This window comes from Tupaia chinensis, unplaced genomic scaffold (assembly GCF_000334495.1).
Source record: "Tupaia chinensis unplaced genomic scaffold, TupChi_1.0 Scaffold000067_1, whole genome shotgun sequence".
Lineage (NCBI taxonomy): Eukaryota > Metazoa > Chordata > Mammalia > Scandentia > Tupaiidae > Tupaia > Tupaia belangeri.
In genome coordinates, this window is record NW_006159526.1 from 3591256 (window position 1) to 3606004 (window position 14749).

The following is a 14749-nucleotide window of genomic DNA, read 5'->3' on the forward strand; positions in this document are numbered from 1 at the left end:
AGCGCTGCTCATTGGCTGTCCGGATCCGCTGAGGCGGAGCCTACCCCTTCGGCGCTCCCCTTTGGGTTGTGCAACGCTCTAGGGAACCAACCCCAATACCCGAGGGAGGCAGGGAGGCGTGTCCTCCGAATGACAGCTCCGATTGGTTTTCCTGCTCTCTGGGGTGGGATGGTGCCGCCGCTCTTGTTGCTCATTGGTCCCGTGTTTCCATGGGGTGGAACTTGGCTGGAGCTGAATACAATCTGCGGTCTCCGACCGGTTTCAGGGCAAAGCTGCCATGCGTTCCGCGGGCCGCGGGCGGCCTGCGGCTGGGCCGGGAGCTGCGGGTGAGGTCGGGCGGGGCACCGCGGGAGCTCTCATTCCTGCCTCGTCTACCCTAGAATCTCGAGTTGACGTGGCTGTATCTTATGGCTCTAGCCCCAGGTGCCACCGTCATTTGAGTGCATGCTTCTTACCAACGAGAAGGCTTTGGGCTAGTTCTGCAATAGTGGTTCTTTCTTAAGAGGAAGGGTCTGGAGGAGTAGGACTGGGAGTTCTGGGTTCTACGTCTAGTCACCTATTTGGAAGAATCCCTTTTTCTCATTGGGCTTAGATTTCCCATCAAGATCAGGGTAGGCTGGACAGAATGGGCTTGAAGGGACTTTTCCTGAGTTTAGAATTTCTCTTAGAGGTCTCCGGTGTTGGAGGCCTCAGATTACAAAGAGGAACCTGGACTCCTTGGGGGCGATGGTGCAAGATGCCAACCTTAGGGTAGGAATGCGTGTTGTTTGATCTCATTCTTTTTTTCTCTATCCCACTCCCTCCCAAGTTCCCGCTGACCTCAACCCTCTCGGAATCCCAGCTGCGGAGAGTGGTGGGGCAACTGGACCCGCAGCGTCTCTGGGGCGCTTATCTACGCCCTCTTCTGGTTGTGCGAAACCCTGGCAGCCCTGGCAATCTGCAAGTCCGAAAGGTAAGGGACCCCACCTCCAAATTCTGCCACACACGCACACTCTCTCTCTCTCTCTCTCTCTCACACACACACACACACACACACACACACGCACGCACGCACACACGCCTGCCCCACCTTGCCCCGCCCCACCAGTCTTCTAGGGAATGGGAAACAGATTTCCTGTCTAGGAACTCAGAGCAGCTAAGAGGTGGTGACTATAGTTCATCTGACTCTAGCGCCCCACGCTGGTAACCAACCACTAGGCTGTACTGCCCCACTATAAGCTTAATTAATATATGTTAAACACAAGCAGTGAACAGCCCTATGAGGTGGACGCCAATACGACCTTCATTATGCAGGGGGGGACTGATGTCTAGAGAGGTTATGTACTCTTCCCAAATCTCACAGTTAAAAAGTGGTAGTCCTGGGGCCAGCAGGTGGCATGGAGGTCAAGGCACTGGATCCCACATGACCACCTGTAAGGTTTGAATCCTGGATTGTTTCTTAACCCTTTGGGTCCTCAGTTTCTTCATCTGCAAAATGGGGCCATTGACAACCCCTATACCATAGAGTTCCCAAAATAGAACTTGGCACATAGTGAGAGCTATTTAAGAGTAGGCTGGGGAAAGGGGGCAGCAGGTGGTGTGGTGGTTAAAGGCGCTGGATTCCACATGGCAGATCATCCGATTTGAGTCCTGGACCTGGCAATTTGCTTTCTCATTTTCCCTTCCTCTCTCTCTCTGGTTAAATTAAAATAAATAATAACAAATGGAATTAAATAAATAGATAATTCTTAAAAAAAAAAAAAAAAAGAGTAGGCTGGGGACCAGCAGTTGGTGGAGGAGTAGGACTGGGAGTTCTGGGTTCTACGTCTAGTCACCTATTTGGAAGAATCCCTTTTTCTCATTGGGCTTAGATTTCCCATCAAGATCAGGGTAGGCTGGACAGAATGGGCTTGAAGGGACTTTTCCTGAGTTTAGAATTTCTCTTAGAGGTCTCCGGTGTTGGAGGCCTCAGATTACAAAGAGGAACCTGGACTCCTTGGGGGCGATGGTGCAAGATGCCAACCTTAGGGTAGGAATGCGTGTTGTTTGATCTCATTCTTTTTTTCTCTATCCCACTCCCTCCCAAGTTCCCGCTGACCTCAACCCTCTCGGAATCCCAGCTGCGGAGTGGGGTGGGGCAACTGGACCCGCAGCGTCTCTGGGGCGCTTATCTACGCCCTCTTCTGGTTGTGCCCTGGCAGCCCTGGCAATCTGCAAGTCCGAAAGGTAAGGGACCCCACCTCCAAATTCTGACACACACGCACACTCTCTCTCTCTCTCTCTCTCCGCACGCACACACGCCTGCCCCACCTTGCCCCGCCCCACCAGTCTTCTAGGGAATGGGAAACAGATTTCCTGTCTAGGAACTCAGAGCAGCTAAGAGGTGGTGACTATAGTTCATCTGACTCTAGCGCCCCACGCTGGTAACCAACCACTAGGCTGTACTGCCCCACTATAAGCTTAATTAATATATGTTAAACACAAGCAGTGAACAGCCCTATGAGGTGGACGCCAATACGACCTTCATTATGCAGGGGGGGACTGATGTCTAGAGAGGTTATGTACTCTTCCCAAATCTCACAGTTAAAAAGTGGTAGTCCTGGGGCCAGCAGGTGGCATGGAGGTCAAGGCACTGGATCCCACATGACCACCTGTAAGGTTTGAATCCTGGATCAGCAGCTTGAAAATCATGCTGGGCACATGTGTGTGTGTGCCCAGAATCCCCAGAGGAGGCTAGAGGAGAAGGGATTGTGGCACGGCCATCCTCCCCAGGTGGTGATTTTTCACTTCTCTCCCTCACTCTCTGGCCTGCACATGTGCCCTATTGAATACTGCCTGCATTCCAGTCCCACTTCAGCCACTCGTAGTGTGGCTTCAAGTTGTTTCTTAACCCTTTGGGTCCTCAGTTTCTTCATCTGCAAAATGGGGCCATTGACAACCCCTATACCATAGAGTTCCCAAAATAGAACTTGGCACATAGTGAGAGCTATTTAAGAGTAGGCTGGGGAAAGGGGGCAGCAGGTGGTGTGGTGGTTAAAGGCGCTGGATTCCACATGGCAGATCATCCGATTTGAGTCCTGGACCTGGCAATTTGCTTTCTCATTTTCCCTTCCTCTCTCTCTCTGGTTAAATTAAAAAAAAAGGAAATAAAAAAAAAAGAAAATTCTAAAAAAAAAAAAAAAAAAAGAGTAGGCTGGGGACCAGCAGTTGGTGTAATGGCTGTCGCTGAACTCCCATGTAGTTGACCGCGGTTCGAATCCCTGACCTGGTGGCTTAAAACTCACACTAGGTGCATGTGCCCAAGATCCTGAGAGGAAAATGGAGGAGAAGGGATTGCAGCATGGCCATCCCCCCTGGGGGGTGATTTCTCGCCTTCTGTCTCTGGCCCATGCAAGTGCCCTATAGCAAAAGTCTTTTTTTAAAAAAAAAAAACAAAAACAGTAGGCTGTTGTTGGTATCAAAAGGCAGGGTCACCTCAATGTCTGGCTCCTTAGCAGAAATGCATCAAGGGAATGATTCAAAGCAAAGTCTGGTTTGTGAGACAGCTGGGTGCACTGCAAGGCTCAGGTCACATGGCCCTTCTCCCTGCCTCCTCCCCAGTCCCTGTCCAGCCTCCCACCTCTCTCTCACCACAGTTCCTGGAGGCTACGCTGCGAGGCCTCACAGCAGGCTGGCATGTAGAGCTGGATCCCTTCACGGCCCTGACACCCCTGGGGCCTCTGGACTTTGGCAACATCGTCGCCACACTGGACCCAGGGGCTGCCCGTCACCTCACCTTCGCCTGCCATTATGACTCGAAGCTCTTCCCACCTGGGTCGGCCCCTTTTGTGGGTGCCACGGATTCAGCTGTGCCCTGTGCCCTGCTACTGGAGTTGGCCCAGGCCCTCGATCTGGAGCTGAGCAGGGCCAAGGAGCAGGTAAGGAGCAGGGGTGGGTTGAGGGGCAGTCATCCTGGTCCAAGACACCACCCTCCCTTGCTGGGGCCTTTGTCATCCTTCTTATCTTCCTGTCTCACTTTCCCTGTCTCTCTCTAGCAAGCACATGTACCCTCTGGCAAAAAAAAAGAAAGAAATTCTTCTAGAAATTCTCTTCCTAGTTGGCTCCCCCTCCCCTCAGGTGTCCACTCCAATGTTACCTCTTCAAAGAGGCCTTCCCAACCACCTTAACATAGCTACTGTCACTTTCCTATGGTGCTTTCCGTTGATTTTTTTTTTTTTCTATTTCCTCAACTAGAATAAGTCCCATGAAGGCATGAATGTGGCCTCTTTTATTTCCTATTGTATCCCCTGGGCCAGAATATTGCCTGACATACAGTATGACATAAATAAATATTGTGGAGTCAGGGCCAGCAGGTGGCATGGTGGTTAAGGTGCTGAATTCCCACGTGGCCAGCCACAGTTTGAGTCCCAGACCCAGTGGCTTCCTGTCTCACTTTCCCTGTCTCTGTCTCTCTCCAGCAAGCACATGTGTGTGTGTACATGCCCAAATTCCTGGGAGAATGGAGAAGGGATTGTGGTATGGCCATCCTCTCCGGGGCGTGATTTTTCACTTTCTCTCTGTCTCTCTCCTGTGAGCACAAACACCTGGTGGCAAAATCCTAAATTAACAAATACATAAATACATACAAATTGTTAAAAGAATGAATAAAAACACAACTCTCAGGGGTTGGACAATGACACAGAAGTAAAACACAATGCTCTGTGAGACTGATCCATACGGGAAGGCTCCAGGCTGGGGGTGGGCCATGGCATGAGGACCCTGTTGGGGCACTGATTTTTCTCTTTTTTTTTTTTTATTTAAAAAAATTATTTATTTTTAAAATTTATTCATTTATTTATTTTAATTTGACCAGAGAGAGACATAGCGAGAAAGAAAGGGAAAGTGAAAAAGCAAGCCACCAGGTCCAGGACTCCAACTGTGGTCAGCCATGTGGGAGTGTCTGGTGCCTTAACCTCCATACCACCTGCTGGCCCCATGATTTTTCTCTTTCTCTTGCTTATGAAAGAAAGAAACTTTTTGTTTGAAAGAAAGAAGCTTTGGGAACCAGCAGTTAGCGTAATGGCTATGTCGCTGGACTCCCACGTAGTCGACCGTGGTTCGCGTCCCGGACCCGGTGGCTTAAAACTCATGCCGGGCGTGTGTGCGTGCGTGCCCAAGATCCCGAGAGGAGAATGGAGGAGAAGGGATTGCGGCGTGATCATCCCCCCTGGGGGGTGATTTCTCGCTTTCTGTCTCTCTGTCTGTCTCTCTTTCTGGCGAGTGCATGCGCCCTATAGTGAAAACTTCTCCCGCAAAAAAAAGCTTCTTTCTCTTTCTCTTTTTTTTTTTTGGAGAAAGCATGCCTGGCATGTTTTCCAAGCTGTTGGGTCTGGGACATGAACCGTGTGTTTGGCTGTGTGAGATCCAGCTGCCTTAACCACTATGCCAGTTAGCTGGCCCATCAGGTCATCTCTCACCCTCCTTCCTACACTCTCTCGGAGACTTGTAGGTCTTGGAAACATTTGTCCCAACTATATTTCACTTTTTGTATAATTATTCTTTTGTAGGTTTGTCTCTTCTTTTTTTCTGGAGAGTTTTGTTGTTGTTGTTGTTGCTGTTTTGCTATAGGGCGTTTGCACTCACCAGAAAGAGAGAGAGAGACAGAAAACTAGAAATGATCCCCCAGGGGGGATGGCCAAACTGCAATCTCTTTTCCTCCATTCTCCTTTCGGGATCTTGGGCACGCACGCACATGTGCCTGGCGTGAGTTTAACCCACCGGGTCCGAAACAACGGTCACCCACGGGGGACTCAAGCGATGTAGCCATTATGCCATCTGCTGGTCCCAAATCTGTCTCTTTTTCTAAAATGAGCTTGAAGAATAATAACCATTATTCAATAATAATAATTACCAACTGCCAGGCAAGTTTTTCTTTTTAGATTTTTGCCATAGGGTGTGTGTACTTGCTAAAGAGAGACAGAGAAGGAAAGTGAGAAGTCACCCCACCCCACCCGACCCCCTGGCGGGGTGGGCATGGTTGCAGTCACTTCTCCATTCCCCTCTCAGGATTTTGGGCACACATACATGTCCATGCCTGGCACGTTTTCAAGCTACCAGGTCTAGAACTCAGACCATGTAGTTAGCCATGTGGGATCCAGCACCTTAACCCCCACACCACCTGCTGGCTCCAGGCACTATTCTTTGGAAGTGAGAAAGCAAGCCACCAGATTCAGGACTTGAACTCTGGTCGGACATGTGGGAGTATCCAGCGCCTTCACCACCTGCTACCTGCTGGCCCCAGGCACTATTCTAAGACCTAAATCTGAATCCTATAAACCCTGTGATCAGAAGTGTTATTATAACCCCCTTTCTAGATGATGAAACTGATGCTTCAGGAAGTTAGTCACTTACCTGTGTCTACTGAGCCGTGAAGCAGACGAGTCCAAACCCAAGCAGCTCGGCTCAGAATCTGTGCCCTTGGCCGCCGCGTTCTATGACTGAGAACACCGGCTTTGTCCCACGCAGCAGTGCAAGCAGGCAGGAAATGAGGGTGGGTCGAGGCCGAGGGCTGGCACTGAGCTGGCGCTGGCTGCCCACTCCCCAGGAAGCCCCAGTGACCCTGCAGCTGCTCTTCTTGGACGGTGAAGAGGCACTGAAGGAGTGGGGACCCAAGGACTCCCTGTACGGCTCCCAGCACCTGGCCCAGCTCATGGAGTCTATACCGCACAGCCCGGGCCCCACCAGGATCCAGGCTATTGTAAGACCAGGCGCCCACTGGGTTCTGGTGAGGGGACGGAGAAGGCGATGCCCGGTCGGCAGTACCCCGCCGGGCTCTCTCCAGTCTCCACCTCTCTCCTAGGAGCTCTTCGTGCTTCTTGATCTCCTGGGAGCCCCCAACCCGACCTTCTACAGTCACTTCCCCCACACGGCCCGCTGGTTCCAGAGGCTGAGAAGCATTGGTAAGGAGGAACCTGGCAGGGGTGGGACAGGCGCCATCCTCTCAGGGCTCATCCTGCCTTCCATCTAAGACTACCTTCCTAGTCTCTCTAAGGAACCAAGCACAAGGGCCAGCGATTGGCATAGTGGTTAAGGCGCTGGACTCCCCACGTGGTCAACTAGACTGTAGTTCATTCAAGTCCTGGACCCGGTGGCTTGAAACTCACACCAGGCGTGTGTGTGTACATGCCCCAAATCCCGAGAGGAGAAGGGATTGTGGCATGACCATCCCCCAGTGGGTGATTCTCACTTTCCATTTCTGTCTCTCTCTGGTGAGGGCACATGCTCTATAGCAAAAATCTCTCAACAAAAAAAGGAACTAAACACACATGGATTCCACTGTAATCAACTGTAGTGATTACAAGACGGGATATAAGGTGAGACTGCACTAGTTTTAAATCTCGGTCCCACGTCTTACCAGCTGTGGACTTGGTTATCGTTGTTCTGAGCCTGTTTCCTGTCTGTAAAATGGGCATACTGGTAGCACTGGCAGGGGTATCCTCCTCCTAGCCTCAGATGTAATGAGACAGGAACATAGTAAGCCTACAGTAAGGTATAGCCAGAATTCCTTTTTTTAAAAGAGGTTTTATCTGGGACCAGCAAGTGGCATAGTGGTTAAGGTGTTGGACTCCCACATGGCTGACCACGGTTTGAGTCCCAGACCTGGCAGCTTGCTTTCTTCCTTTCCCTTTCTCGCTCTGTGTCTCTCTCTGGTCAAATTAAAATGAATGAATAAAAATAAATAAATAATTAAAAAATTAAAAAAAAAAAAAGAGGTTTTGTCTTAGGGTATGGGTGCTCACCAGAGAGAGAGATGGTGAGAAATCACACCCCTCACCCCCTAGGCTGGCCATGCCACAATCCCTTCTTCACTCTCCTCCTGAGATCTTGGGCATGCCATGCACGTGCACCTGGCATGAGTTTCAAGCCACCAGGTCCAGTACTCGAGCTGCAGCCGGCCACTGGGATGTAAGCTGTAAAGTCCAGCGATGTCACTGCTGCACCATCTGCTGGCCCCCTGGAACTTTTTCTTGGTAGAATGATTTGTACTTTACCCTCAAGCCCCCCTTTTTCCAGAGTAAACTCGAGGGGTGGGCTCTGCTGTGTGAACAGGGACTTGGCTGAGGACTCACCGTGCTCTCATCCCACCACCTGCAGAGAAGCGTCTGCACCGGCTGAACCTGCTGCAGGCGCATCCCCAGGAAGTGATGTACTTCCAACCGGGGGAGCCCCCTGGCTCGGTGGAAGATGACCACATCCCGTTCCTCCGCAGAGGTACGTACAAAAGGGAGGGATCCGGGTGGGGTCCAGGAAAGCCACACAGCGGACCTGGTCCTGCAGGGCCTTGGACCAGGTGGCAAGTTGCTGAACCTTCTTGAGCCTCATTTACTCACCTGCAAAATGGGGATGACAGCTCCTGTCTCAGAGTGTTACTGAGGGGATTGGAAGTGCAGAGACGTGTGTAGACCTTGGACCCAGCACACAGCAGCATGCATTTGAGAAATGTTAGCTGTTATCTGTGCTGCAATGATTGCCTTATTCTTATTCTCTTATTCTTGCCTTCTGAGGCTCAGGCAGCTCAGTACAGTCACCCATGGCGCTTCTAAAGATGCCTGGTCATGTTTCAGGCCACTGAACTGCAGTCTTGGGCTTTGTGTGTGTGTACACGTGTGTGTGTGTGTGTGTGTGTGTGTGTGTGTGTGTGCTTTAAGAATTATTTAATTTATTTAATATTTCCAGAGAGAGAGAAAGTGAGAAATCAGGCCTCCAGGTCTGGGACTCGAATCACGGTTGGCCACGTGGGAGTCCAGTGACCTTAACCACCATGCCACCTGCCGGCCCCTTTGCATAGTTTACACGTGATTCTGATGCACATCCAGGGTTGAAAACATCTGGTATAAGGGCTAAGGAGGGAACAAGACAGGTCTGTGGTCTAGAATTTGCAACTTCCTGCTATTTGACTTAAAGCATATTACTTGCCTCTCTGGGCCAGATTTTTTTTTCTGGAAAATGAAGACACACGCACATGTGTGTGTGTATTCATAATCATGAATGTGATTAGTAGAGATCCAGTTTATAAAGTGCCTACTTAGTGGGACTAGCAGATAGTGTAATGGTTATGTCGTTGGATTCCCACATAGTCGACAGTGGTTTGAATCCCAGACCCAGTAGCTTAAAATGCATGCCAGGCGCTTGTGCGTGCATGCCCAAAATCCCAAGAGAGGAGCACATGTCCTCACCACAGTGAGAGAGTAGGAAAGCAAGCCACCAGGCTCCAGACTCAAACCACAGTTGGCCATGTGGGAGTCCAAGTTCTTAACCACCACGCCGCCTGCTGGTCTCATTTATTTATTAAGAGGTTTTTGCTTTAGGGCACGTGCACTCGCTGGAGAGAGAAAAAGAGAGAAGACAAGAGAAAAAGTGAGAAACCACCCCCTGGGGGAATGGCCACCTTACAATCCACTCTCCTCCATTCTCCTCCCAAGATCTTGAGCACACATGCTGGCCTAAGTTTCTTTTATTTTGGAGAGGCTTTTTTTTTTTGCTACGTGGTGCATGTACTTGTTGGAGACAGAGACAGAGAGACAAAAAGCAAGAAAACATCCCCCTGGGTGATCCCTTCTCCTCCATTCTTCTCTCAGGATTTTGAGCACGTGCACCTGGCATGATTTTCAAGCTGCTGGGTCTGGGACTCAAACTATAGTTGGCCATGTGGAAGTCCAGCATCTTTTTTTTTTTTATTTTATTTTTTTTTAACTATTTTCAGCATCTTTTTTTTTTATTTTATTTTTTAACCTATTTTTTTATTTTAATTTGACCAGAGAGGGACAGAGTGAGAGAGAGAGAGCAGGAAAGTGAGAAGCAAGCTGCCAGGTCCACAACTTGAACTGTGGTTGGTCCGTGGTTGGCCATGTGGGAGTCCAGCACCCTTAACCACCACGCCACATGCTGGCCCTGAAGTCCAGCAGTTTAACCACCATGCCACCTGCTGGCCCCTAGATGGGATTTTTTTAAACCTACATGTACCCTCACACATTTAGTTCTCATTTAGGGTTCTTACAGTGCCAGCAGAGAGAATCTTCTGGGAGAAGTGTCACTGAGGCAAGATTACCCAGAGCCTAGCTCCTGGTTGGTGTGGGAACACATTAGGCCTGATGGCATCTCCTGTCACCTGCAGGGGTTCCAGTGCTCCACCTCATCTCCACGCCCTTCCCTGCTGTCTGGCACACGACTTCCGACACAGAAGCCAACCTCCACCCACCCACAGTCCACAACCTGAGCCGCATCCTTGCAGTATTCCTGGCTGAATACCTGGGACTCTAACTGCTGGGCCAGTGTCCAAGGGGGACCTTACTCAGCGGGAGAAGTGCCAGCTTGGGACCGGACAAGGGCACCAGCTCCAGAGGAGCTCAGGCTGGGTCCACCTCAGAAGGGCTGGCTTGTCCATTTTACACCTCCAGCCTCTACTTGTGCTTCGCAAGAAGATGCCACTCTTCAAGGACCTGGAAGAGACCATTGTGGGGCTGAGACCCAGAGGAATGAGTCTGGCTCCTGCCCTAAGACAAGCATTGGTGTGATGGTTCACGGGGACCAAATGCTGCTTCTTAGACTGGAATCTGGACCAGCACCACCACCCACCCAAGTTAATTCTCTTGGACTTAAGTTTTTTGTACCAGTTTGTTCTCTAGCATGGCAGCCCTACTGCTGCACCAGTCTAAACCTAACTCCCATGTGGGGCCCACAGAGAATGTGTTTAGAGGCAGGGACAGAGGAGATGGAAGCCAGCACTTTTGAACTCCAGATTCTGCCAGACCCAATGAGCAATAAAACAGTTGTTTCTGCAAAACATTCTGCAGAACTAGTGTGAACAGGTGTTGTGTTAAAAAGAGGATCTGAGATCAGGACAAGGTGAGGCGCCATTAGTTTCTTCACTGCACAGTGTAAATTTTCAGAGAGACGATAGTAGTTCCCAAAGTATTTCACCATGGAACCCCTTTCTTGGGAAGCACCTCATAGGACTAGGGTACCTCAGAAGATACTTTGGGAAACAATGGGTTTGGAAAGTGAAGCACCTTTGTGGTACAAATGGGCACAGCAGACATGGATTCACTGCAGAGCGGTTATAGCAAACCATCCTTTCCTCTCAGGCCTGGTTGCAGGAGTGTGGGATGGCAACTACCGCAGCTCCAGTGAGGAGTTATTTCCCCTAAATTTCAGATTCTGCTACGGTGCTTATTAAGGAAGGTAGACTCCAGACCAACTGAAGCAGAACTCCATGCCATCCTTAAGGATATGGTTTGCCGTGTACACAGATGCTTAGCAAATCTTCTCAAAAGAAAACTTATGATGGAGTCGGGGGGGGGGAGGGGGGCAGCAGGTGGCACAGTGGTTAAAGGTGATGGACTCCCACATGGCCAACCCCGGTTCGAGTCCCAGACTTGGCGGCTTGCTTTCTCACTTAATCTATATCTCACTTTGTCCCTTTCTGGTCAAATAAAAAGTAAATAAGTAGATTAAGTTAAATAAAATAATTAAAATAAAAAAAGATGAAACTGGGAAGCAGAGTCCTGTGCTGGGCCGTGTGCCTCCTGGTTTTGTGACTTTGATGGAGACTTGGTAGGCAGCAGGATGCCAAGCTGGAGGGGTCTTAAAATAGATGTGGCACAGGGGTAATACAACTGGCCCCACATGGGACAGTCCGTGGTTTGCATCCCAGGACCCTCCTGTATATGCTGGATGTGAGCACACGTGTCCTTGATCCAAGCTGGCTGAGGCTGGACTGCAACATGAGACCCTGTTGGGGGTTCCCCCTCCCACCGCCCCGGTGAAATAAATCAATACACTTAACAACAACGAAAATAGTGAAGGAGACTGTTGGTCTTCTAAGCAAACTCAAGCTACAGAAATTGGGTTGAACCCAAGACATTGAATGGCAGGTCCTCAGTCCGAGCTATTGCATAGTCGTGGACATTTATGGGGAGCCTATTCTGTGCCTGGCACCATGAGAACCTTCTATAACCCACTCATTTAGTCTCCGCCTAAATGCTGAGGTAGTGTTTTGGTTTTCATTCTCAGGTGAGGTGGCTGAGACTGAGAATCGTGAACCAGTTGTTTGCAGAACCCAGATTCTCACCCACAGCTGTGCTTCCAACCCACACTTCCTGCCTCCCCTCCAAAAATTACCTGTGCTGGATGAACAATTTGTTGACAGAAAGTAGCCGGAGGCTTTTAATCAGCTTTTACATGGCTTTCGGCACATTTGTGGTTTGAATCTGGGGCAAGGATTATTAGTTTCATTTTACAGATTGGCAGGTCAGTGTCTTCTCAAGGTCCCACAGCCAGCAGGTTTGCAGCTCCTTCATACTCCAAACTCAGGCTCCCCAGCTTCACACTACGAAGGGGCTGTCGGTGTATTCATTGAGCACTTGAGATACCACGTCCTACATATCTTTTGAGGAACTGTTAGTATTTTCATGTCCTAGCTTAAGGAACTGAACGTCAGAGAACTCAATCGCCCAAGATCACAAAGCTGGGAACCTTCACTGCAAAGTGTCCAGGTGGACATTTCTTATCCTGCTCATGGTTCACTGGACCTGCTGGTGTCTTCATTTGGAATTCTCAACCATCACGTCTTTAAGTATTGTCTGTGCACCGTTCTCTGATTCTGGAATGCCAATTAAATTTATGTTGGACCTTCTCTATCCTCAAACCTTTCTTTCATATTTTCTGACTTGGGTTTTATTTTTGTGCTGCAATATTCTGACCTAGCTGTAGGTCAGTAAATCTTTTCTCAGCTCTATCTCATTTGCTGTTTAACCTAGCCATTGAGGTTTTGTGTTGTTGTTTTAAGTTTTTTTTTGTTTGTTTGTTTTTTAAAGATTTCTTCCCCTCAGGCCACATGCAGTTGTGGTGGTGGTGGTGGTGGTGGGGAGACAGTGAGAGGGAAAGTGAGAAATCACCCCCGATGGGGGTTGGCTATACTGCAATCGCTTCTCCATTCCATTCTCCTCCTGGGATCTTGGGCATGTGCACACATATGCCCGCCGTGATTATTTTGTTTTAAAGAATTATTTTTTTATTGTTATTTTCCAGTTTGATCAGAGAGACAGAGAAAGAGGAAAAGTGAGAAAGCAAGCCACCAGGTCCAGGTATCAAACCGCAGATGGCCATGTGGGAGTAGGGACCTTTAACCACCACATCACTTGCCGGCCCCCCAGCATGATTGAAGCCACTGGGTCAGGGACTCAAACCATGGTCAGCCGTGTGGGAGCCCAGCAACTCAACCGCTATGCCAGTTGCTGGTTCCCACTATTGAGTTTTCACTTTGGATTATTTTATTATTATTTTTGTTAGAGGGTTAGCACTTGTCAGAGAGAGAGGGAGAAAAGAAAGCATCCCCATGGAGAATCGTCGCATCACAATCCTTTCTCCAGCATGCTCTTGTCTTTTGGAATTTTTGGACATGCATGCATATGCACCCAGTGTTTCTCAAACCACCAGGTTCAGGACTTGAACTGCACAGTGGGCCATTTGCAATCTGCCTAAACCACCAGGCCATAGAGCCAGCCTGGTGGTTGTATTTTTTTTATTTCTAGAAATTAGTTTTTTTTTTTTTTTCTTTTCCTATCTGCTACACCATTGTTTAGTTTTTTTTTTAACTTTTTTTTAAATAATTTTATTCGTTGTCATTATTTCATTTTATTTTTTTGAAGCTGACCAGAGAGAGACAGAGAGAAAGAAGGAAAGTGGGAAAGCAAGCCGCCAGGTCTGGGACTCGAACCACAGTCAGGCATGTTGGAGTCCAGCCGCCTTAGCCACCATGCCACCTGCCAGTCCTGAGCATTGTTCAGTTTTAACTGCCCTGCAGTAATTCTAAGCTTTTTAAAAATTTTAGGACCAGGAGTTGGTGTAACGGTTATGTTGCTGGATTCCCATGTAGTCGACCACGGTTCGAGTCCTGGACCTGGTGACTTAAACTCACGCCAGGCGCATGCATGTGCATGCCCAAGATCCCAAAAGGAGAATGGAGGAGAAGGGATTGCGGCGTAGCCATCACCCTCCCCGGGGGGCTGATTTTTCGCTTTCTGTCTCTCTGTCTCTCTCTGTGTTTCTGGTGAGCACATGGGCCCTATATAGCAAAAAACCTCTTCCAAAAAAAAAAAAAAGTCTTAACACAGGTTTAAAATAAATGTACTGTAATTGGAGGCTGAAAATTTCACTGTCTGACGTTTTTGTGGGTCTGTTGTTTTTGCCGGTTCTTGTTCACAGTGCTTTACTTTCATGTGTGTGGTTATGTACTACTCACTGTCTGAAAAAGTTATTTGTGGAGATTCTTGATGACAGCTCCTCTCACCACACGACTTGTGTTTGTTTTTGCCAGACATCTTGGCGGGCAGTGCCCCAGGACAGCCATGATACGAACCTACTGCAAACCTGTGCCAGTGCAGTCTGACCACCAATCTTCAGGGTCAGTATCTGTCTTTCCTTTGCTTCTGTGCTCCCTTTAGCATTCTGAACATCTCTAATCTTCCGGACCTTCCTGACCTGAGCTTGTCGTCTCTGGAATCCCAGTTATTACGTTCCCCATCTTGAGTGGCCAGCCTTTGGCCTTGACCTCAGGCCACTTTCTCTTAACTTTCTGGCTTGATGGATCGTTAGTGCATCTTATGGGCTATTTGATACCAGCTGGTGCTATGGTAGTTAAGGTGGCTGGATCCCTCATGGCCAGCTGTACAGTATGACTCTCAGACCCAGTGGCTTGAGAAACACTCTAGGCACGTGAGCATGTGTTCCC

The 14749-nt window shown here is 49.1% G+C and overlaps 1 protein-coding gene across 1 annotated transcript in view; it reads left to right on the forward strand.

Annotated features, from left to right (window-relative positions):
* The window catches only part of QPCTL (glutaminyl-peptide cyclotransferase like), a gene marked incomplete in the record, with an annotated part of 19267 nt that extends 8464 nt beyond the window's left edge, over positions 1-10803 (forward strand). The window contains 6 exon segments of the mRNA XM_014583047.2: positions 809-952; positions 3615-3896; positions 6563-6715; positions 6818-6917; positions 8113-8229; positions 10133-10803. Of these exon segments, the coding sequence (XP_014438533.1) occupies positions 809-952; positions 3615-3896; positions 6563-6715; positions 6818-6917; positions 8113-8229; positions 10133-10278 (942 nt within the window).
* Positions 10804-14749: the final 3946 nt, after the last annotated feature.